At 37.9% G+C, this 24,742-nt stretch overlaps 3 protein-coding genes across 6 annotated transcripts in view; 1 reads left to right on the top strand and 2 right to left on the bottom strand.

The window, feature by feature from the left end:
• Bsg (immunoglobulin domain-containing protein Bsg) overlaps window positions 1–19,333 on the bottom strand; it is a 29,515-nt gene extending 10,182 nt beyond the window's left edge. The window contains exons 1-4 of the mRNA XM_076767202.1: window positions 18,633–19,333; window positions 7,007–7,270; window positions 1,711–1,959; window positions 500–944 (exon numbers count right to left, since the gene is read on the bottom strand). Coding sequence (XP_076623317.1) covers window positions 500–944; window positions 1,711–1,959; window positions 7,007–7,270; window positions 18,633–18,705 — 1,031 coding nt within the window. The 5' untranslated portion in view covers window positions 18,706–19,333. The remainder of the gene's footprint in view (window positions 1–499; window positions 945–1,710; window positions 1,960–7,006; window positions 7,271–18,632) is intronic.
• Window positions 19,334–19,367: 34 nt separating this feature from the next.
• On the top strand, window positions 19,368–22,551 carry LOC143342888 (uncharacterized). Of its 3 annotated transcripts, XM_076767199.1 has the most exons (6): window positions 19,368–19,666; window positions 20,707–20,775; window positions 20,892–21,233; window positions 21,310–21,633; window positions 21,707–22,120; window positions 22,199–22,551. In XM_076767199.1, the coding sequence occupies exons 3-6, from the start codon at window positions 20,907–20,909 to the stop codon at window positions 22,415–22,417; spliced, it is 1,284 nt and encodes a 427-aa protein (XP_076623314.1). In that variant the 5' UTR covers window positions 19,368–19,666; window positions 20,707–20,775; window positions 20,892–20,906; the 3' UTR covers window positions 22,418–22,551. The 3 variants fall into 3 exon arrangements, with proteins under 3 accessions (XP_076623314.1, XP_076623315.1, XP_076623313.1); XM_076767200.1 differs by lacking the exon at window positions 20,707–20,775; XM_076767198.1 differs by lacking the exon at window positions 19,368–19,666 and having other exon boundaries at window positions 20,576–20,775.
• Window positions 22,529–24,486, bottom strand: LOC143342900 (uncharacterized). Of its 2 annotated transcripts, none has more exons than XM_076767218.1 (3): window positions 23,664–24,486; window positions 23,341–23,456; window positions 22,529–23,183 (listed from the first exon to the last, which is right to left on the bottom strand). In XM_076767218.1, exons 1-3 carry the CDS (start codon window positions 23,922–23,924, stop codon window positions 23,018–23,020), a joined length of 543 nt encoding a protein of 180 aa, XP_076623333.1. In that variant the 5' UTR covers window positions 23,925–24,486; the 3' UTR covers window positions 22,529–23,017. The 2 variants fall into 2 exon arrangements, with proteins under 2 accessions (XP_076623333.1, XP_076623332.1); XM_076767217.1 differs by having other exon boundaries at window positions 23,619–24,467.
• Between the last annotated feature and the right edge of the window lie 256 nt (window positions 24,487–24,742).

The following is a 24,742-nucleotide window of genomic DNA, read 5'->3' as shown; positions in this document are numbered from 1 at the left end:
CGGGAGAAATTCAATCGTGCCGGAGCAGACGATCGACGGTGTTCTTTGGAGGACGAACGTAACTGGATGGTCTTGTAACCAGGGAACTCTGTCGTTGGCGGTGTCACAGGAGGATCGATTGGAAGTTCGGAGGGCGGAAGGGGTCCACGCAGTGGAATGTAATATTCCAATCTCTTGTCTATCGGTCTCCCGCAAAGATCTCTAAGTGAAAACACGCATAGCAATGCTTAGTAATTAACCCTAGAAATGTAAGATGGCGTCGCCAGGGACGCCAACTGTTCCAAAAATATCGTTGAAGCTTAATTCGTTTTTACACCTATTATATTGTATTTAATTAATAAATATCCGTTCTACCGAGAATTTATGTTATTAACTAGCATAAAATGTTTCAAATCTTTCTAAGAAAAGTCCCCTGAGCTTCGAGCGTGAAAAGTTTGTCGAATGTTTCGATTTCAAATGAACAGATGAGAGAATACGTTGAATGCAGGGAATTACGTACGTGTCAGGACTCTGATCGGTGTCTGATTCCTCGAGTTCAGCCTTATTTCGTTTCTTCTCGTAAACTAGGATGATGGCGCACAGAACGACGACCTCCGCGCAAATGCCTAGGAAGGGCCAGAGGGCTGCGAGCTTGTCTTTGATCCTAAGGAATGTATGGGCCTCTGCCATGTGATTCTCGTCGAAGTCGGACCAGTTGTACGATACCCTGCAGTAGACGTTGCCGCGGTCGTTCATCTCGATGTTCTCGACAGTGAGGACGGTGCCGTAGATGCCTTTCTCTGGGTCCCGGCCGATCTTAACGCGACCTTTGCTGCGAGTGTAGTTCTGATCACCGAACGTCCATGATACTTTAATACCAGGACTCTGCTTGCCGCCACATACCAAAGTCAGTTTCTCTCCTTCCACCACACTGATAGATTCGGTCATGTATGCGGTGGGTTTCGCTGTAACCGAAAAATGTATTGAGCGTTGATGAATATTTCCATCCAAATGCAAAGATGTTCAAAGACACGTTTTGATAGAAATAATTATACAGAGTGTTCGGCCATCCTTGGGAAAAATTTTAATGGGGGATTCTAGACGCCAAAATAAGACGAAAATTAAGAATACCAATTTGTTGATGGAGGCTTCGTTAAATAGTTATTAACGTTTAAAGTTTCGCCTGTACTGAATTTTTTTTCTCGAAAATGCGCAGGATTTCGGGGGTATGTCTATTCACCAAAAATGATTGTAATTGACCCCTGCAATCGAAAATAATTTTTCCAGACTAATTTGAAATTTTTGAATTTAATTGTCAATAACTTTTAAACGAAGCCTCCATCAACGAATTAGTATTCTTAATTTTCGTCTTATTTTGGTCTCTAAAATCCCCTATTAAAATTTTTCCCAGGGTTGGCCGAACACTCTGTATATAAAATCGCGGTAGAAGTATCTTTGGGGGTTCTGTGGAAGAGATGGAAAAGAAAAAGATGGCGGGAGGCGTAAGGAATCCTAGCTAGCAGACCCTGTTTTAGATGCTGGGACATTAGGCAGCAATCAAGGAACGTATATATGCAGATGGAAGGTTGGTCGAGTGCTTGCGAGAGGGACGGTCCCTCTGGCGGCGAGTATGGGAAGCAATGGACCCCGCATATCGTTAAAATTTCAAGTATCACAAAATTTACAGGGTTCTGAATTAAGTAGGGAAGATTATTGGCAATGGATACTCACGTACGATCCTATACTCTGTGGAGGAATTGTGTGCTTTGCAAGTGTAATTTCCAAGCAAGTCGTCGTCGCTCTTCAGAAGCTCTAGGGTGCCTGTGTCATTGTCCAACTTGATGTCGTCCTCGTTGTCGGATAACGCTGTATATATTGGAACGTCATCTTTGAACCAAGCCACCTTGGCACCGGCAGTCCTGTTCGCGCACTCCATCACCAAAGGCGTATCCTGGGATGTAAGTACTCTAATCTTGACGTCTGTGTCACAGAGGATGAATCGTATTAGAGCACCAACATTTGTTTCTCATTCTTCACTCAGCAACAAGTCAATAACCATTTTCTAAATTTAAGTTTAGCGATACGTTGGTAATCATTGCAGTTATAAGATGTAGCACGTACTTAAAAAACCGCTTGATACTTTGGTTATACTGAAAATAAGAAAGATTATACAGGCTGGTATCAAAAATACAAAAGATTAGAAAAGGAGCTTATTCGAGGCAATTCTGTTAGAAGTTCCAGAGCACATAGAGATAGGTTTACACCGCCACAGATGTTTTGTTTTTGAACATCGAGTATAGTTAACTAAAAAGAAAACTATACCATGTACGGATCAACGTTTACATTTTTTTACTCGTTTTAGTGTATAGATTTATACCCTGGAAAATCGACACCCGTTTATGTAACAGCCTGCATAAATTGTTTTTAATTTTCAGTTACGAAATTTGTTTTATCTCAGTCATTAAATACGACCAAATTGTTCAACTTCCTTCTCGTCTACTCGTTATGTTGCAATTACGTAACATATTTTTCGAAATTCGAAGTTTCCACGGTATCTTTAACAAACGTTCTTATCAAGTCCAGTGAGCTCTTATCTCTCGAACACGTAACAACAGCATTACAGAAATCGATTGATCATCTTCGTGGATAAAATACAAACGATATACCTATAATACCACGTACTTTAATTATACTTGATAAACTAAGAACAATTCGCATAGTAAGCTTAGTAACAACGTTATCTCTTAAAGAAAAATTTAACATTTCTTTGGAAAACAACTTTAATTTTAATCAGTTCCGTCCATTGAAATAATCACTGATTAGTACGTTCATTAATTGCAGCCACGAATTTCGAAACTTTTAAACTGTTCTCTACTTAATTACTAAACGAACTAAGTGGAGCAACAACTTCTACCGCTATTTGAGAATTCCATGAAGCAGGAACAAACCTAATGGTATATTTGTCCATCTAAGGACCTTAAAATTAGAAAGTAACTTCTACAGAAAGTGTAGACACAGCATACATTGCTGTATCACTTAATTCTAAATGTAGGTCGTTCAGTTGCAGTCAGTCGGCAAGAAACGAACATCCTCAAGACTTTCCAGAGTTTCAGTTCTGATATGAACAATTTACCAACCACTGCAACCTCGAATTACATCATACAGAGGAACATTTCTTCTCAACAACAGAAATATTTGTTGGTGTCAAACAGGAATAAACTAATCTATTAACACAATAACTTACATCTAAATATATCGTTTAAGAGTGCCATGGACACCTACAGATTCACTAATCTATTATAATAATACGAGAAAAAAAGAACCTTTTCGATTATTTGGTCGCAAGCACTACAAAAATAGCTTCACGTTATTATTCTATTTACAGTTGGTACACGTTGGTGGCGTACCATAGATATTAATCGCAATTAATTACCATTTGCGTCACTACGTATAACCGTTGCAGCTGGAAAATTATGAAAGCTACTGAATTGTTTTGATCAACAGCAAAGACGACGTTGGCTGTACAATCACTGGACCCTTTTGTTCCGTTAAATCGCAAAAATTCAATCGGACACGCAGACAACAAGCAACGGAGAAAGCAATCATCAGGTCTATTCGAACGACTAATAATTCAGTCCCAGGAAACTACTTTTAAACATCGTCGTAACGATTCGAGTAATTTACAGACGATGGAATTGAAACAATGTGGAATATGCTGGGTAACGAAAGCACCTGAAACGTTTACAGATGTTAAAAATAGCTTTGAAAACGAAGCAGGCCTATGTACAACCGTGTCAAATTTGTAAAAAATACTCCCAAGAGTTTTTGCATATTAATAACTTCGAGGAGCAGCCTCTTCAGAAGGACGTGAAATATGAAAAAAGGGCATAAGATAAAATCGAATGGGTTTTGATGTTCCAAATCTGCATCATTGTTGTGCATGCTTGCATATACAAGACGCGAGTGTTTTTTTAATGGAAATTATATTGTTTTAATTAATCGATTCTTTTTATTATTCTGTGCATGAAAGTATTAGCGAATACTTAATATTTTTAGACTCAGAATGACCAGAAGAATCGATTTACAACAAAATTAGCTGCACTTTGAAAGTGCACACATGAGCATAACAATATTGTAAGAAATAAGAACATCTAAACGTGTTCTGCATTTTCTTACACATTCTTTTCATACTGCAAACTATATAAGCTCGTTAAAGTTTTACGAAACCCCCTGCATAAAAGGAGTATCTTGGCTCTTTCTTAGTTCTCCAACTTCTTCGCTCCGATAGTGGTTTCCGCCATCTTGAGGAAATATCTAGTCGAGGTTGGGTACGCCATAGCAGCGTGTTAGCTGCGTCACGCGTTTCAGGCATTCGTTACGCTTCTTATTTCATTAGAAGTTTTAAGAAACCGTACTCCATTCACGCTCGTTTAATTTCCCCGCCATTTTTCAACGCTAGCATTTAGATATTTGAGGTTAGAGTTCCATCATGCAACAAAGCGTCACGCAAACACCACCACACCGCGTCTACGTAAAAAAGGCATCGTTATGCAGGGTACACACGCATTGTCAAACATGCAGCAAATAGAGCAAGCAAGCTGAAGTGTCGGGTCGTTTCATGAGTCTCTGTACATTTTGCTGTACGAACGTTCGACCGTACGCAAACATAACCCCACCAGTTCAAACGAAACGTTTTCATTAAGCGCTATGAGCTTTTTAAATTTAACACGTTGACTTGCCAGACTAAATTTCTGAAATTTTGCTTTTGGACGTAATTGACGGAGTCTTGTTCAGATTCGTTGTCGTCGACACCACGCCTTAAGAAATTAATATTCTTAGCCTCTTAGTAAAAAGTTCTGGCGATCAACGTGTTAATAAATTCAAGGTTAATCGGGTATCGTGGAAATGCGGGTTATGGGCTGAAAGATTGATTGCTTTCGTGAAGGAATAATTCAATCTGTTCCCCTTCGAATTTAACCTACTTTTGCAAAATGGCAGCTTACGAGTCTCAGGTGCATGGTATTATTATTGAACGTACTGACTCCATAAATTTAGAAATTTAAGTAATCACAGTAATTTATTTTGCGATATAAAAATATCGGTAATCGAGGGTTGGTTCGTTCATTCGAGGTTCCAAGTTTAAGTGAAGTTCATCGAATATGTTTTCTTCGATCAACTTCTTTTACAATTGCCACGACGATGTAGACGATTTCGAATCGTAGTCATATACATATACGTTAAAAGCATAGAAACAGTCGGCACTGTGAACATAACCGTTGGTACATAGCCCAAATGTACCATCTCTTTCTTGGCAAATAGAGAAATACATTTGGCAGCTGTTTTCCAGATGCCATTATCATATATTGTGCAAGAATGTGTTATTTTTAATTTTTAATATGGATTTCCATGGATTATTCGCCCGGGCTCGATAAAGTTTTCATGGATGGTAATAGTAACATTTGGGTTGACGTTTATTGTAAACTCTGATCTTTGTTTCCGAAATAATTCAGCGAATCTGATTGTATCTTCGAATGTTTTACTATTTCTGCTGCTGATGTATAGCTCGACAAGTTTAATAAGATCCCTGAGGTAGTAGCTCAAGCGTGGAGGATGAGACTAGACGTTTATACTACAGCCTAGTTAGCAGGTGTCGTCTGATAATGTTTAAAAGAACAACTAAAAATATATCGTTTTAAAATAAGCAACTGGTATCTAATATTGTTTAAAAATATAACTCAAAACACGTCACTCGACGCCCACTGAAATTATTTTATTTACACAATGTCCAAGATACTTTTTTCAAACGAGTACAAGATGAACAATGAATTTTTAAAAGAAGTACTATTATGGAATATTAAATAATTGTTCGACTTGTTGAGCCCTGGGAAAAATTTTAATGAGGGATTCTGGAGGCCAGAATAAAACGGAAATCAAGAATACCAATTTGTTGATGGAGGCTTCGTTTAAAAGTTATTAACAATTGAATTCAAAAATTTCAAATCGTTCTGGGAAAATTATTTTCGGTTACGGGGGTCAATTACAATTATTTTTTATCATTATACATACCCCCGAAATCTTACGCATTTTCGAGAAAAAAAATCGAGAAAGTGCTGAAATTTTTAGACGAAATTGAAAAATTTCAAATCATTCTAAAAAAATTATTTTCGGTTGCAGGGGTCAATTACAATCATTTTTGGTGGATAAACATACCCCCGAAATCTTGCGCATTTTCGAGAAAAAAATTCAGTATGGACAGAACTTTAAATGTTAATAACTTTTTAACGAAGCCTCCATCAACAAATTGGTATTCTAGATTTTCGTCTTATTTTGGCTTCTAGAATCCCCCATTAAAATTTTTCCCAGGGGTGGCTAAACACTGTATATTCTGTAATGTTGACCGTGTTGCATATTTGGAAAAAGCGAAAAGTAAAAAGTGTGACCGCAGAAAGGAAGCATTCATTGTGTTTGTGTTTTATAATGTACTGTGACTACCATACGACCTCATTGTATATTAAGAATGCAATTAAAGAAAAAATATTCAGTGAATACGACTTCTGAAAGTAAGTAAAGCTCAGAGAAAAACAGATCGAGTACTTTTCTCATCGGGTGCAATCTTTGTAGCTTCATACAATACATTTGTACCTCGAGAACAAAGGGGGCTCGAATAGTGATACGAGACTCGCGAAAGATGGCCTAGATAAACTAGAGGTGCACGAGCACGCTCTTAGTAAAATAATGCACGGTTAACTTTCTCTGAAAACAAAATTAAAAATAATCCAAATTGTTTCATGTTTGGATTCGTTTTAATCGTGAGAATCTGAGGAGTGCATCGGTGCCATTTTTAGAATATCATGTATCATGCGATGTTTTCGAAATACCGAGTCTCGGTATTCTTTCTCTGTGAAACGATGTTAAAAAAAAAAAATACGCTACCCTGTGCCATTTTCATCGTCAGACTCAACATTTTTGGGAAAGTTAACTGTGCACTGGTGTATAAACATGGCCGTAGAAACACGAGCATACGAACCGAAATATATCCAGAGATGAAAGACATCGTTGCTGTCCGGCGAGCACTTGTAGTCCCCGTCATGGTTGCCGGTGGCGTGCGTCGCCCGGAGCGTGCTACTTCCGGTGCCCACCACCGAGTTGACGACCAACTGACCACTCGCCAACTCCGGCTCGAGCGACTGTCCGTTTCTGGTCCATCTGATCATATCGTCCGGCTTCAGACCGCTGCACTCGATCGTCCAAGGTTGGCCCTCGTGCACGACAGACGCCCCCGTGTAGGTGACTTTATCGGGAAGAACATACGAGCACACGTCAAGAGGCATACGACGGAGATAGGGCTTGAATAGCGTGGGGGCATCTGGTTTTCACGAGGGTAGTAAACTGTTGGACGTACAATTCGAAGCCGAAGAGAACTAATCCTGACAATCGTTAGATAAGAGTTCTTAACCTCTTTGACCCTTTCGATCGTAGCGTCCCGTATGAGGGACGATGCTAATGGGACGGTACAGTAATGATTCTTAACGTAAACATCGCCTTGGCCGAGACGAAATTCGACACCAGCAGATATTTTTACACAGCGATATCGTCGAGTCCCGGAGTCGCCTTTATCTTCTTCGAGAAAAGGACAGCGAGCGAGAAACAAAGCATTTAAAAACATATACCAAATACTTAACGCTTTACCGACCGGTATTAATCGGCTTTTTGTAGCGGTCGGTAAAGCGTTATCAATTTTTATGTACCAGTAAAATATCTTGCGTTTAAAACTAACCTAAAAACGGAAGATTTAATTTTGTTTCTTTTTGGAATTGACATTTTCTTTATATGGAAACAGGTCTGCGTAGAATGAGATCTTAAAATGACCTTGAAACTCTAGATGTCAGCCAGGACAGAAAATGATTTGCGAATGTGCACAATCATGTTTACCAAGATAGGCAGTACAGATACGTGCAAGGTCTGCTTGCCACGAGAGTACTAAAGTAATCCAACGGTTGATCGATAAATGTTTCACGATACGTTACTCGAAGCGCGAGGGACAGCTAAAGGAAAATGCATTGTATTAAGGATCCACTCGAGAAAACATGACTGATAGAATAATTAGAGCTTGTATTGTTTCGACAGAAACTATCGAAAAAGCATTAAAATTCATCGTTGGTCGATTTAGAAAATGCATTGTAAGCTCATTTTCCGCCCCGGACGTTATTTTGGAGTTCAAGGTCAATGTAAGGTTACAATTTACGTAATACCAATGGCCTTGAAGATTCAAGAGGGAAGTGAATACTTCGGATACAGTTCCTCTATCAAAATTGTACGTTAGTATACTAACAAATTGCAAAGATAAGTAACGCTAAACCAGATCATTTGGAGGTTAGGAAATAAATTTTATAAAATTTGTCTGACATTTTATAAGAAATGGGTCAAAAGAGATCCAGAGTTGACCGCCCAAGGATTAAACATGCAGCTCGTTATTTTTATCCCTTCCCATTTCCCATAATACTACATTTTCGCGTATTTGTTAGAACCCTTTCGTTCATAATTATTATAAAGTTAAACTATATGTTAGTATAAAGTTAAGTTAGGTTATGGAATAGCCTAGTTCGCTAAACCTCGACCTTTCACCCTGCTTGGTATACTTCCTCAATTAACCAAAAAATAATATTCAAGTTTCATAAATCAACATGTCCAATCCATGACATGTATATACAGGGTGTTCACCTGGGAAAAATTTTAATGCAGAATTCTGGAGGCCAAAATAAGACGAAAATCAAGAATACCAATTTGTTCATGGAGGCTTCGTTAAAAAGTTATTAACGTTTAAAGTTCCGCTCGAACTGAATTTTTTTCTCGAAAATGCGCAGGATTTCGGGGGTATGTCTATTCACCAAAAATGATTGTAATTGACCCCCGCATCCGAAAATAATTTTTTTAGAATGATTTTAAATTTTTGAATTTAATTGTTAATAACTTTTTAACGAAGCCTCCATCAACAAATTGGTGTTCTTGATTTTCGTCTTATTTTGGCCTCAAGAATCCTCCATTAAAATTTTTCCCAGGGTTTTCGAACACTGTATAATTTTAGAAAATAGTCGAAGACGCTTTGCGCTTTGTAAACTAAGACTTATGCTCGTACGCATGAGTCATGACGTACATACACATATTTAGCGAATAAACATTTTCCAAGTATGACGTACTGTACGTATACGATCTCTAACATCTGACGCCAATTTTACAGTAATATTTCCGTCACGAGCAATTTGTAAACAATATTTTAGTATTCAGAAAGAAAAAATATTGAAATTTTTCACTCGAATAAATTTCCTCCTCGATAACAATGAATAAATTGACTCACGACCCACCCTTTGCATGCTCCAAGAAGTGTTTACGATTCCAGGCAAAAGTTCGTCGAAAATTGAAAAACAAAATTCTTTCCTCGAGTGCGTTGAACGCTAGACGATTGAGGTTATAAATACAGCGAGACGAACGTTTTTTGCGCGGCGCTGCCGAGATTTTCGCGTCTCGTTTCGGTAGAAAATAGAAGTTTGTAGCCGACTCTCGTAGTAAATTAATCTTCGAAACCGATCGGTCGCCAAAAAGTCAATCACGAGAACCGTAGGTGCCACCGGCGGTGGTGGAACGCGTTAATCCGTTCCCCGCGTCGAGAACACACTCGATTCTATTTATTTTTAGCGATTTATTCTTTTACAACCCCCCGTCGTCCTCGTGGACACCAACTCGACCAGATGAAATTCTAATGCATGCAGGCCGGGGGGAAGAAAGGGACTGATAATCACGAACACGTCGGCTGACCTATAAAGTGATGCCTCTGGCTTCTGCCACCCTGCGCGCGATTTAAGAATACACGGGGCCGAAGATACGAACAAGATCGATGTTTGTTTGGAGTTCAAATATTTACGTAATGCGATTTCGTTACGGAAAGAGGATAAAGCTGAGTAGTTCCGATTCTGATGATCCATTTTTAGACCCCGAGTTCACAGTCTAAATGCAAACACACAAAATGTGCCGATATCGGGCTGCTCAAGGGGATCGAGCACTATAAAATTTCAATCGATCACCGAAGTAGCTTCAACAAGCTGGTTTAAACAAATACTTAAACGCTTCGATCAGAGATCTGGTCTTCATCGGTATAGAGTAATCAACGATGACGGAGTGTTTTACAAGAACGATAGGGAAAATAAATGTTTGGAATAATAGAAAAGATAAGAAAAGTACATTATTGATAAACATTATACCGCCAACGAAACCTACATAAAATTTTTATACGTATACATTATATGTAATACATAGAATATATTTGTTTGACAGCCATAAATTCGAAAATATTAAGTTTAGTGGAATTTCTATTAAACCGTCGAATATAAAAAATAAATACAAAAATTTCTAAACTATAAATTTCTCGTCGACGGAAGTTCCGATAGATAGCATTTTCTTTTATGCATAAGTCCGACAGCGACTGGTGCTCTGTAATTTCGCGTCTGGATTCGCAAATGAATGGAGACAGATAAAGAGTGGAATCGGGCCGTTCTCTGTCTAGGAGTTGGTACTAGAACGTAAAGTAGGATGGAAAAGAGAGATCGATACCGTCGAACACGTGCCATATGACCCTAAGCATCAGAAGTATGTATATATTGAATCATGTGTTCTATATAGAAGCACGGAAAAAGGGGTTGAAAGCTTGCAGCTCATTCGTAATTCAAACCGTCTCTGACTTCCTGTAATTTACCCTGGAAAGGAATCTTCGACGAGCGCTCGAAATTTTTTAATCGTCACGGAATATGTTCGATGATTTCTTTTATTTCAAAAGCAGCCTCTGGCTACGCCTCGAATAAAATAATTTTTACGCAAAATTTTATACACAAGCAAACTTTTTAATTCGTTCAAAAAATGGACGAGAACTGAAATTTTCTAAGAGCACGAAAATTTTCGAGCATTTCTATGCAGAAATACATGGCGCGATGGAGGACGCGGGAATTGGGACGCCCGTGATCTAGGACGCAATTTGGCAAGTTAGAATTGCACGTACATGCGATATGGAGAGCGCTGAGTTAAGAGAGCCAATGCTCGTGAACGCGTTCCTTTACCCTAACGATGCCAAAGGTCGAAATATTCCCACCTACCTAACGCCCGAATTTGTTGTCGCTCATAAAGCAGTGGTTTTCAAGCTTCGTCGAAGACTACCGCGGCCCCTACAACGAATATAATCCTAAATCGAACGATCGAAATATTAACGGACGCTTTATCGAGCACGTGAATGTTCAAAATTAGCCGGGAGACTAGACACCCGCCACGCGATTTCAATTTCCATGTAACATTTACGCGTCGATCGATTCGATCGTATCGTTAATTTGCTCGCAAGCTTGTGAGCTTACGAGATAATGAATTTCAAATACGGGTCACTTAAATGCCGGTCGCTGCACCTCTTGATAAACTCGTCGGCTCGATGCAACTGAGGGTGGAGCCAATCGCAATGCGACTATCCAATAGGAATACGTTGCAATTTTTCTGCACCAATAAACTCGTTGGATGGATGAAATTACCTGAGAAACAACGAATTCCATTCCCTAACCTCTTCGCGGCTCGCAAGTTTCTGCGAAGTCTATTAAATTAAAGATACAAAATTTTACGGATATCGATCTCTTTCGATGTATCGAAATTTCTGTTCGATGTACGAGCCTCTGTTATTTAAATATTCTACCATTCGCCTTCTTATTGAAACATTCTTCTATATATTACCATAACCTCTACATATGGAAGTCTTCACGCTTACGTGACGTCAGAACGACTTTCTTCGCTGCCCGGTGTACATACATATATGTACAAAATATTCAGGAGACTTCGTTTCTAAAGAACTAAATATATCTTCATTTATTATTTCTCTGCTCGGTGTTTAGCTAACGAATGCTATGTTTCGACGTTCGAGGGCGATTCAAGTACAAAGAAAACAACGTTGTTATTCTATATCTGGAAATATAGTTTTAAGCTCAGTATTCTGTATCTGCATCCTACGCGAGAAATTCTTAGATACGAATTGGTTTCTGCACCAAACGTCTTTCCAGAGTCCTTCTTTTACGCTGTCTGGAAACTAGCAAAACAAACACCGTACGAAATCCGATATTCCCGTCCAGCGAGTCGAAGTAAATAGAAACGGTCTGCGGTCGCCAATATTAACGCATTGGTTGCCACGCCTATTTTCCATGTTTAAAACTGTATTCGACGTTTGTTCAAACTGTAGTGTTAAAAGAAAACGTGTTCGATAATTTAATGGTATATTTGCCATTCTATAACGTTCTTAATTTATTATAAACGTTTGGAAGAAAGATTATAAGCTTGAATCGCCGGTCACGTGTTAATATTAGAGGAATCTAACTGATGATAACTTTTCCTCGCGTTGGCAACTAACTCAATTTTCTAAACACGATGTTCGCGGCTTTCACCTTTCCTAAGCAGACCTGGAAATATTCGAACGAACAAATCACGTCATCCCATTCACATAAGTTGACCGAGCATATGAAAACCTTAAAAAGAGAATTCATTATTTTTTCCATAATGGCTACACTTTTAATTTAAAAAAAAAGAGTACTGCCGAGAGTTTTGAATGACTAAACCCTTCCCCTTGCTTTGTACTTACCCTAAACGATTTTATCAGCGATATCGAGCACAGTAAAGACAAATAAATTGATAAGATTTCGTATAAATATTTAAATTATCTATTTTTATGCGTAACGAGCGAGAAACGAGTTTTAAGCACGGGCCAACGTGCGCGTGTTTACGCATGTTTACGTCAGCTAGTCAATAAAGAGGTCCTGGTTCTCTTACGTCATTCTAGGGTGGGATAGTGGATACGTGTAACCACGAGCATTGCCAACGATATACATGCGATCAGTTACATAGCTATGTAGTGTCTTCAAAAAACAGATGTGCAACAAAAACTATCGAATTTGTAAACGTGATCGCGTGCTGTATGCAGAGACGCTAGTAATTCATGGTACGCATATCTGGAAAGACGATTCTTTGTTCAGAAATGAAACGAAAATAAGTCGAAGATATTCGTTTCGAAGATGTGCGTGCGACTGCCTTAAATCTTGCACGCAGCGCACGCCATCTACGACGATACTTACGCAACTCACGAATTACCAACAAATCTTACATTCCAAAACATTTGTCTAATTTTTTTGTTAGTCAGTTTTTTTTTTAATTGACTACTCTCACGTTAATTTCACGCAAACGTTTTCGTGAAAGTAATTTGAAAATAGTCGACGAATAAGACTGGATTGACTGTTATTTAAATGTTACCGTAACATCCACGAATTACTAGAGACACTGTACATTAAAATGTGAGCATCAACAAGCAAGCAACTTCGCAGTTGAGCGATATAAAACAGCGTTTAGTTCGACCTGTTCTTTTTCTTCTCGAGTTTCATCGGTAATCGCGTCGGTATAACCGATTATCGTTTTCTTGGAAAACAGATAAGATTTTTCTGCAATGAAGTAAACTTAATATAGTACCTGCGACGACGATTAAGTTACACCTAGGAATAAAATTACCACGTTACAAATCTGGCAATCCAGATCGGTTATTAAATTTGTTCAAAACGAAAAGAAAACTAGCTCTTCGTTCCGTGTTAACGCGTTCACTGTCCGACATCTTGGTGGTGTACTCAATAACGCTGCAGTATGACCCGCATATGGGTCACGGGCAGTGAACATGTCGTGATTCGTAGGTAATCCTTCTAGGTACGGTCTTTAGAGTTCCCACGACTTAAAACAATACAAAAAAATTTAACACACGTGCTTCTTACGTGAATATCAAAGAGCATTCGTCCTGACCAGTAATAATAGCGACTGTTCCACGTAACTGCACATCATTGATACCTGAAAAACATTCCCCCGCGAAAAGACAGCTATGCGACAATGTTACACAAATAACACACAATGTCAACATGCATTAAGATCCTTGGATGATTCAACGCGATTTAAACGAGTGGGAGTTTGAATCACCGGTAGATGACATTAAATGAACACGCTGACTCCATCTACTTATGCGTCGATGCACAACCAGTAATAAAGTTTAACGATTCTATACGAGTTTCGAACAGAATATGACAATAGATAAACAAAATGGGCCATAGATTTATTCTAAGCGAAGATAAGAACAAATCACAGGGAACGAAGGAGCAGTGTCGTGTTTACTGATCAGTTGCTTCTAATTTGAAGTTCGGTTCCGACCGGTAATATTATCTTTCAGAGAAGATACGATAACAATGGAGAAGTCTGTGGCCCGAGAACGGTCAACCGAGCTTTGAACCAGAGACACGAGTGTCGTGTCCGAGGAACGGTAAATTGTAGGACGACACGCGCGTACGTGCAAACGTCGTCCAGCGCGACCCAGGCGTTTTGATGACGAATAGGTAAAATTACAACGTTGTGCCACAATAGCGTGCAGAGAAGTCGGTACGCGTCACAGCGGTATTTGCCAGCAGAGAAAACAAAGGTCGGGCATCAACTAGACGCATGATTCACCGTAACAACTTGCTGGAGCCCGCGTTACAACAGGATAGCAACGTATCCTCGAGTCCATTACGATATCACCGTAATTTTTTCCTCACTGAAAGTGCTATCGTTCCTTTAACAGCACATTATCTTTTCCTGTTTACCAGAAGACGTTTCCAAAAGGAATAAAACACGCCTGACAGAAAGATAAGGACTTGAAACTAAATCTCAGCTGCACGAGCTTTCTAGATAATAACGACAATTAAACAGTTCTGAATACAAAATGAATTGTAATTACCTATTATTCTTCTCGTAATTTCTAATGTATATGTATAATTTCAGAGCAAGGCACGAGCAACACTTAATTGTAGGTTGAGGGTAGTTATTAGTAACCTTCGTTCTTTAATATACTTCACGGTCACTGAACATAGTCGATACTACTGTAAATAATTGTTGTTAATATTAAACAGGATTCATGAGTATTCCGAAGGAAAAAGTAATGAATTTCGTTTGAGTTTCATCTGGATTAGTACTTTGATGCCTGGCACGGAAGAGACGAGGCTTCTGATTGGTAGAATCAGAATGGTGGCCGCCTCGCTCTACCAATAGGGAATCGGAACGTTCCGATTGGCAATTTTATTACCAACCGTGTCTCGACTGCATGCTTGCAGGATGCGTGTAATTCAGATTTCTAATAATTACGTACTGAAATCTAAGAATGATCAACAATGATGTTTTTATGTGTACAAAAAGAAAGGAAATGTTTAAACTAAGTGTCAGAAAATTCCCTTGCTCGGATACGGATAATGGAGGTTCTACTGTACTGGCATTTGCGTTCGAAACCAGTTCTAACCTAGACCTAACCCAGACCTAGAATACAGAAAGACGGACAAAAGTTTCAGCCGGCGAACAGTTATGTAATCAACTAAAGATACTCTAATGAATTTATTTTGGTGGTGCATAAAGTAATTTTCGTAGCCGATATACTCCGCGAACGAACAAACCGAAAACGCGTTGGCCTAGTTAGTTCGCGAGGGTCACTAGCGCCGCTTTGTATATCAGCTGGATAACGTAAGAAAGCTAGCCAGTCGATCGAAGGCACACGAAACCGTTCGTGTCTTCGGATCTCACGGATAGGACGGAATAGCGGACTTGGCGAAAAACGTATTCCGAATCGATCGGCGCAGTCGTGTGCCCGCTATCACGAACAATACACGCAGATGCCGCGAGATATTTACACTAACCTCTCAACAGAACCGAAATTTTTTAAGCCGTCGTTACGACGCCAAGATTTCCCGGACGCACTATTCTGGGATCACATTGTTGAATATTAAAATCCGTTGATTTAAGATTCGTCGTAAATAATGCCCGTATCTAGGACGAATATTCGACCTTATACTTGCGAATTTCGTTCGCGATAGATCGACATACAGGGTGTTCGGCCACCCATGGGGAAAATTTTAATGGGGGATTCTAGAGGCCAAAATAAGACGAAAATCAAGAATATCAATTTGTTAATGAAGGCTTCGTTAAAAAGTTATTAACATTTAAAGTTTTGTCCATACTGAATTTTTTTCTCGAAAATGCGCAGGATTTCGGGGGTATGTCTATTCACCAAAAATGATTGTAATTGACCCCCACAGGTAACAATGTTTTTTTCAGAACGATTTGAAATATTTTAATTTCGTCGAAAAATTTCACACCTTCTCGAATTTTTTTCTAGAAAGTGGGTAGGATTTCGAGGGTATGTGTAATGACCAAAAATGATTGTAATTGACCCCTGCAACCGAAAATACTTTTTCCAGAACGATTTGAAATTTTTGAATTTAATTGTTAATAACTTTTTAACGAAACCTCCATCAACAAATTGGTGTTCTTGATTTTCGTCTTATTTTGGCCTCTAGAATCGCCCATTAAAATTTTTCCCAACACAGACGCACCGTTATCGATACATGCTTGTACTTTTATCGAAATACTTATTGAAAACGTGGGTTTACCCAAGAACGGAAAACGTAAACGAAATATCGCGAAATGCAACGATAAGAATGGTAGGAAGTAAAAAAATAAAAAGATCGAACGTTTTGAAGTTTGCATGGCGTTACTAACGTTGCATTATTTTATGGTACACGCTGAAGGGCCAAAAATAGACGCGCGCTCCCAGGGTTAAACGTAAGCATTCTTCTCGTCTGGTTTGCGTGCGACGGCAAAACAGAGCGGATGAAAACATTCACCGTGTTAGAGAATGGAGGTTAAGTTTACATTTCAATAAACAAGGCACGCGCGCTAAGAATATAAACGACAAAGACGGCGCGCTGATCCTGACAATTATATAAAAAAAGAAAAAAAAATATATAAAATACCAACACAATCCGTATATATCGTGCATCGAAAAATTCCTACGATCGCAAAATATATACGCGAACGCTGTAACGACTATCTCCGATCCCATAACACAGCAGGGACAAAATGAAAATTATGTTCGTAGACACCGATCTAAATATAAGTATTCTGACGAAAGGTTGAAATCTTTTCAAGCGACACATTTTCACAGTTGGTGCGTGCACCTCTTCGGTTCAACGGTTAAAATTTGAAAACGGTTTCCTTAAAATTAATTTCGCAAATTCTTCTTAGATGCTGTAACAATTGAGTGAGGTAGAACACATATTCCCCGGCGATCGTTTTTGCCGGACTCTGGCACTAAAATGTATATCGGTGTGTAAATGTTGTCGAGAGAAGATCGCGGAATGTTTGCGTATTACCCATCCAGACTGTAATTCTGTAATTATCGGTAGAACGCGAACTTCCGTGTAACGATCGTTAAAAGTTGGTAAAGTTTTCTGGGTGGACGCAAAATAGGGTCAATTGTTACGCAACAAAAGTTGCTTGGCGTGGGTACTTTGCGTACGTCTCTCGGAATGTAGCTGCAGCATCGAATGCGAGCGAATCCCGGTGTCTCGCGTCGGTATGAACCAGGGGTGCGCAACTTGCGTGGCTGCTAGGGTGAAAATTCAACCGATACACTTTCGAATCGCGTTCAAAAGACCCGCAGTTACGTCTACGGACATTTTAATGACACAATAAAATGGCATTAAACTGCAATGCAATTAGAACTAGTTTTCAAGCGAACGCCGTTGCGTTGTATTTATCGAAACGTGTGCACGACGCTGATAATAATGGCTCCAGAGCCGATCACGAACGTGCAAATAAAACGATTGGTTACAGCACACACGTGATACTTTAAGCGTTCCACATATCGCGTTGGATCGAACGACGTGAGTGTACGATAATAATCGAATCAGGGTAAAACATCAATATTCCAGGTCTCGGTTTTCTTCGAACTTTGTTTGAACTTTTAGACGATTCGCGAGAGAACCATGTTGAAAATGGTTGATAGTGTCGCGTATTTTACGCCGCGCGAGGCCACTCGCACGTTCTAACGTGATGCGATATAATCAAAACTAAAAATAGAAATTCATAATCTGTCAAGATGCGTCTGCTTCGACACGGAATGCTCGCGAATGTAGAATATCGAAAACGGTTCCTGCTTGAAACGGGAAACATTAAAAAGTAGTCGATTCGTCGTAACAATAACTATATTAAATTTCTGTAAAATTACTTTTTTGGCGATTAGACCGCGTACCCTAAAGTTGCGTGTAGGATACCATGTGACAACTACGTCACACTGCCACCGAATTTCCAGAGGCTGACAAAGAGAACAATGGGATCCGAGTACTCGATACGAGAAATAAGACCGCCGTGAAAGTATCCTCTAAACATTTTGTACGAACGAACAAAAGAATCTTGAGCTACGATGGAAACGAATATTTTCCCAGGAACGCATCGCGATTAACCTTCCCCCATTCGATGGTTACATCTTTTGTCGAAACACAGACAAATCTTTAACAGAGCGGGGAAAAAATGTACGGAATGTTTTCCATGTCCGAAAGTTGAAAGCTTTGTCTCGGGAACGAAGTTTCCCTTCGAAAGGAAGACAACACGAAGGCTCGTCTTCGTGGACGATTTGACAACACAACGAACTAGCTAAACGCTAAAAAGTACGATGGCGAAGGACAGAGAATGATATACGAATAAATGAACGGCTGAATGGTGGGCAATCCGAAAGAGAGGATAAGTCTCACCTGCCTGGACCGTGACGAGGGTGCCCGCTAAATATAGCATCCCCAGCAGCACAAAAGCAGCTCGCCTCTCCATCTCGTGGCGCTGATGTACGCGGTGGCGCGTGACTGTGTGCACTGTGCAATACTAACGATTCCCGTTCGAGGAAGGTTCGTAGGGATGAAACCACGAAATAAGGGCGCCTAGGCTGGGCTGCCGTAGCTCCGTTTCCGCGATCGTTGCCGCCGTCGTATCGTAGCCGTCGTTGTCGTCGTGGTCGTCGTTGTCGTCACCGTCGCCGTCGTTGTCGCCTCCTATAACACCCTTCTCGTTGTCGGCAACTCCTCCTTTTCGGCTGTCCACTCAGCCAACTACGAGCAAGCCCCACTACTTTCAGCGATCGTTTACACACGCACTCGTCACTTCGAGCCACGCCGTACCATTGACGTCTAAATTCTCTTATCGTTATCTCGCGTCGCCTTTATCTCGGTTGCGCACAACAATACCGCGATCCCGACTAGAGCACCGTCCCTCGACTAGCCGATCGTCTCGAGATCACTCGAGAACCGAACGACAATTAGCACCACGAGCCGCAGGAACGGCAATGTCAGGAAAAATGGCTGCCACTGTCTTCTGCTTAATTTTCTGCGCGGGATCTCTCTTACTTTCTCGCTTGTCGTTCCCTCCTTTTCGCTCCCCGGCGCACTGCTCGCATACGTCCTCTACGTCCGTCCTGTGAGCCCCGCGAGCGCATGCGCGACACTCTCCCTCCCAAGAAGTCTAGATACGCGAGCGACTTTTCGAATAGAGCTTTTATCACGAGTCACGAACAAACAAACGATATTGAACGTGATATAATCTTTTTGATTGCATTGTGCTCCTGTAATTAGCATTTAACTGTAGAAAATTATTCAAAGTGACCGATCGTTTGAAAAATATTCGCGTTAGAAGTGTATAAAGTGGTTGATGAACTATCGATATTGATTTTGTTACGATAGGAGACGCAATAAATCGAGATTCCGGAAAAAATTCTACGTCATCAATTTCTGTAGAAAACGTAAGCTTTCAATTCTAGTAAACTATATATAATAAATAAGTTATACATCGTGGCTTAAGATACGTAATATTAATTCATTTTTTACAATTATATAAATCTAGAAACATATGTAGATTTATGTTATTATCGAGCAGATAAATCATCGAAGTACGTCGTGCAAAATAAATATATAAAAGAATATTTTCATATGCAAATTTTTTGCAAAATCGCGCCTCATGAAAATGCAGTTCTACCAACCATGAAACTAACGACATGTAACGATGATACAATATATTGCCAAAGAATTTCATACTATTTCAAATTAATTGTAACAGTGATTATGTTTGTAACGAAATTCTTCATTTACAATTATAATTACCAAGTCTAATTCAGATCTCATACAGTTTTGTTTATACTGATTACAACAAGTAATGTTAATTCTGGTCACTTTAAGAGAAAGTCACGAATATTGGCAACAATCAAGACTCTTTTTTCAACCAAATAAAAAAAATTAATATTCCTCAGTTTCCATGTAGTTTTATACTTATTAAATGAATTACGTTCTAAAGACAAAATCCCTAGATATTTAGGGGCACTACTGTTAAAACATTTTAATATTTCTGATAAGAAATCAAATATTATTTGTAAATATTAACTTACATAAAATGTATTTATATACGGTAGAAACCAAATTTTTTCAAACGATTTTTTCCGTACGAAAAATGTATTGATAGAGTAAGATTCTTCAAAATGTACAATTGTTAATCTAATTCTTTTATTGCTGTTTGATTTATAACTTGTTAACCAAACTGTAAATAAAAATATATCAATTTTAAGAGTAAAATCTTATTTGTATCCAATATACTTCTAAACACCAAGGCGTCGTCAACGTAGCACTTTCCATTTGCTATAAACGTTTCGTTCTTTTCACGAAATCAAGATTATCTATTTTTTATAATACTATTTTTACAAAATACTATATACTTACATTATATCACAAAGAATTAATCATTATGTACTTAGGTATTCTTTCGATAAAGTCAAAGATAATTACATTTTAGATTCCTTATCACGTAAGTACCATAAAACTAATAATTAAAATCATTGATAAAGACAAGATAAACCATTTTGTAAGTTAAAAATGAACCGAAGATATTTTAAACATTAAACTTTAGTCATGAAATTGATAAAAATCTAATAATTGAAAAACGATACATTTCGAAATAAAGTATATTAATTCTTGTAGTAACTTCCAAGAATTATGGTAGATATTCGTAAAGATTACACAAAATTGAAGGATGTGAGTGAACATTTCACAGAGGAGACATTGAGAAAGATAATTTGTACTTTATTAAAGGGGGATTATGAAAGGGGAGAAACACATGTATGGGGATGGGAATTTGATAAAGCAAATGCTAAGGGTGACAACTATTTGTCAACTGTTAGTAAAATTAGAGTTACTGGAATTACTGGCGATAAAACGGACTTTTATAATTTGGTAGTAAAATCATTGCCAAAAAATGTAGGCAGAAGAAATACATTTAGAAGTGTAGAATTCTTTCAAAATGAAATTATGTTCTATACAAAAGTAAGTTGTTTTATTATTTTACTTTGTAAAATTATAAAGTATTTCTTCAAATTCGATTTACATACATTCCTTTAAGGTGATTCCAAAATTTGAAAAATTCTTGATTGATAAGGGACAAGAAGAAATATTATGTACACCGTATCATTTAGCTTCTCATATAGATGGGGAAAATGATTATATAGCGATGCAAGATGTTACTTTTTTCGGATATGAACCCCCAAGTAGACAAAATTATATGAATGGAGATCAATGTGCAGTGATTTTAAAAACCATAGCAAAGTTTCATGCAATTTCTTTTGCATACAAAGATCAGAAAAAAGAAGAATTTATAGAATTAATGGAAAATTTGCGTGAAACGTATTTCAGCAAAGATCACTGGAATTGGTATAAGAGATTTCATGTAATATTAACGATCATTGCTAATCATGAAATATTAATTAATATAAAATTGAGATTTTACCTATTCTTTATAGAAAACGATATCAGATATTACTAAAAATGCATTAGCAATGGAATACCCTGGCAGTGAAGCAGAAAAACGTTACAATTCTTACAAATTCGGTGATCTATATCAAATAGCTGCTGAATTTTGTAATCGTAAATATCAACCAACATCTGTTATATGTCACGGTGATTGCTGGGCTCCAAATTTTTTATTTTGTAGAGTTAAGGAAAACCAAGCTATGATGCTTGATTTTCAGTTGGCAAGATGCGCGAGTCCAATTTTAGATCTATCGACTTGCATTTATGCTTGTACTGAGAAAACGCTTTGGGACAAACAATTTGATAAATTGTTAAAGATTTATTACGACGAGCTTTCTAATACTATTGCTTTACTTGGTTCAAATCCTAAGGACCTATATTCATGGGATACATTTATGAGCGAGGTGAATACTTTCCTATAAAATCTGATATAATCTTTGTTTAATAAGATTTGCAGAGTTATGTAAGTGGAACTATTGCAGGTAAAACAACAATTTATCTTTGGTGCAGTATTTGCAATGGAGATGATTCCGCTTAGCTTATTAGATGAATCTGATACATTTGACTTGGATGCTCTTATAAGCAATGGCACTACAGTCGACATAGCCGACGTATGGACATTGTCAAATATTGAATCACAAGATGGAAGGCTTAGACTAGCTAATGTCTTTGTCCATGCAGCCCAAAATGGATTTTTATAACTTTAAAACGTGAAGTTTAAACTTTCGTCCACGTTTCTATGCAAGTCTAAGTAATTCTAACTAACGCACTACCTATAAATTTGCATTTAACGAAACAAGACATTTAAACGATTATATTTAGTACATAATGTTTATTAAATGTGTAGCATTAAATAAAATAGAGATAATCTGTATTTGTATAATTTCAATTATAACAACATAGTCTAATTAAAATATAATTTGTATAATAGTAGATATAGATACCCATCATTTATTCGTTTGTAAGTAACAGGTATTTAAAGTTTTTCTTTTATCACTTACTTATGTTAAGGAATCTGAGACATGTCATAAAAACATCTCGTTTTTGTTTTTCACAAAGTACATCTATCGCTGGAAAGCATAACTTGTTAAGATGAGTGCATTGTTAAATGCATCCTTGACATTACAATTTGACATATGCGAGCAAGCAATTTTATATGAAAAAATACTAAAAAATGTGTATGCCAAGTCTTTGCAATGTAGTTTCATACTTTAAAGACACCACAATCACAAGAAAAGTTGTTGCATTAACGAGAACTTATGTTATGATACAATCAACATACTTTATGCTGATCATTTTTTTTATAAATTCTGACGTTGAACATTATTTGCAAGAACATTACTGGCATCAAACACAGTAGTATCCTCATCATCCTCCTCATCCAATGGTAATGGTCTCATTTCGACATCTTGTCTGTGTGCAAGGATACCATACTTTCTGACCATTTGGGCGCGTGTTTTACTTAACCTGTATAATAATTTATTCAAAATTAAACTATAAAGTAAATGCCATTTTACATGAATCTACTACATTCACTTTTGAATTCATATTTTATCGTGGAATTTGAAAGCATTTAGCGTTTGGAAAGTTAAGGAAACTTAATCTTTTAATTAACATTATATACCTAAGACTACGGAACACGATATAGGCCATAACAAGAACACTTAGCACCACAAACACATAAAGACCACGTTTTAGTGCACCAGCGTTTAAAGTAGTTACATGTTCTTCAGTCACATTCTGTTGAAAAAATATATTAATAGTAAATTAGCGTGGCTATTACAAACATTGTTTACGTAATTCCCCGGCGGGATAAATTTTAGCGGGAGTACTCAAAGGTGGGAACAAAGAAACTGAAAAGACACTTTGTAAAATTGAACAATGTTAAAGTCGCGTACTAACCTCTTCCCGTGGCTCTGTAGAATGTACAGTTTTGTTAACACCTACCGACGACTTTGAGGTTATATTATTCACAGTTTTATTACCCTCAGAAATTGTTACTGTGCCGCTGGGTAACACTGTATTTTGTTGCTCGGTTTTTTGCGCGCTAATTTTCTTGGACGCTCCATGTTCACTTTTGTCTATTGACGTGGAGTCAGGTGCTTTCCTATTTATCCTAAAACTTCCATTGCATACTGCGCTCTGTGCGAATAGGAAGATCAACAGAAATACAAAAAATTTTATCATTGGGATCTTCGTGCGCGTCATTGTCCTCTGTCATCTGTGAAACAAATTCTAGGAAGGGAAACAGCTCAGCACTATGCGTTGACGTTTAATCGCGGGCTCCATGTTAACCCGGCTTATGCGACTAACATCTTAACCCGTTTTGACTTCAACAGCTGTTTCGCGGTATGTTCACGAACACTGAATATACATATATATATATATACAATCAAATGGTTTTACGCGCGATAGTTAAATATAGATTGCAGAACATCAACAATGTGCATTTATATATACGAGTTTAAATATATTTCGTGCTCCACTTGAAAGATGCTCTTCGATATTTTGAGCGTTCACAATTGTAGCAAACGATCGTGTTAAGATTATCAAAAAAATCGTATAGAATTTTCGTACGATTAATTAAATATAACGATCCATGTACGGCGTATATTTATTCCATGACAATTTATGTATACAGTGTATACTATAGACGATATCGATGTTACACAAGCCTTCAAAGAAGTTACTTTTATTTCATAAAATTATGATTCTTCGATCATACCTATTACATTTAACATCTACACTTAACAAGGCGTGGTATTACTTTTATAAGCAATACAGTATCGTTTTCAAATATTATTGTTATCACAAAAATTATTAATTAATCTTGACACGATAATGAAACAGTCTAGTAGATACTGTTTGGTTATTTGCCTTTATTCGCACGATACACGTAGTATATCTTTCTTGGTTGAAAAATTTTAAATTTATATAATTTGGTACAAAAAATTTGTACAGTTGTGCGCCGTTAAGCACACAAATACGTCCCCCACCGTGGCACAAGGTTTGTGTATATTGTCAAA

The sequence above is a fragment of the Colletes latitarsis genome, chromosome 6 (genome assembly GCF_051014445.1).
Source record: "Colletes latitarsis isolate SP2378_abdomen chromosome 6, iyColLati1, whole genome shotgun sequence".
Taxonomy (NCBI): domain Eukaryota; kingdom Metazoa; phylum Arthropoda; class Insecta; order Hymenoptera; family Colletidae; genus Colletes; species Colletes latitarsis.
Note: the sequence above shows the minus strand (reverse complement) of the source record. Positions and strands in the feature narration are given on the sequence as shown.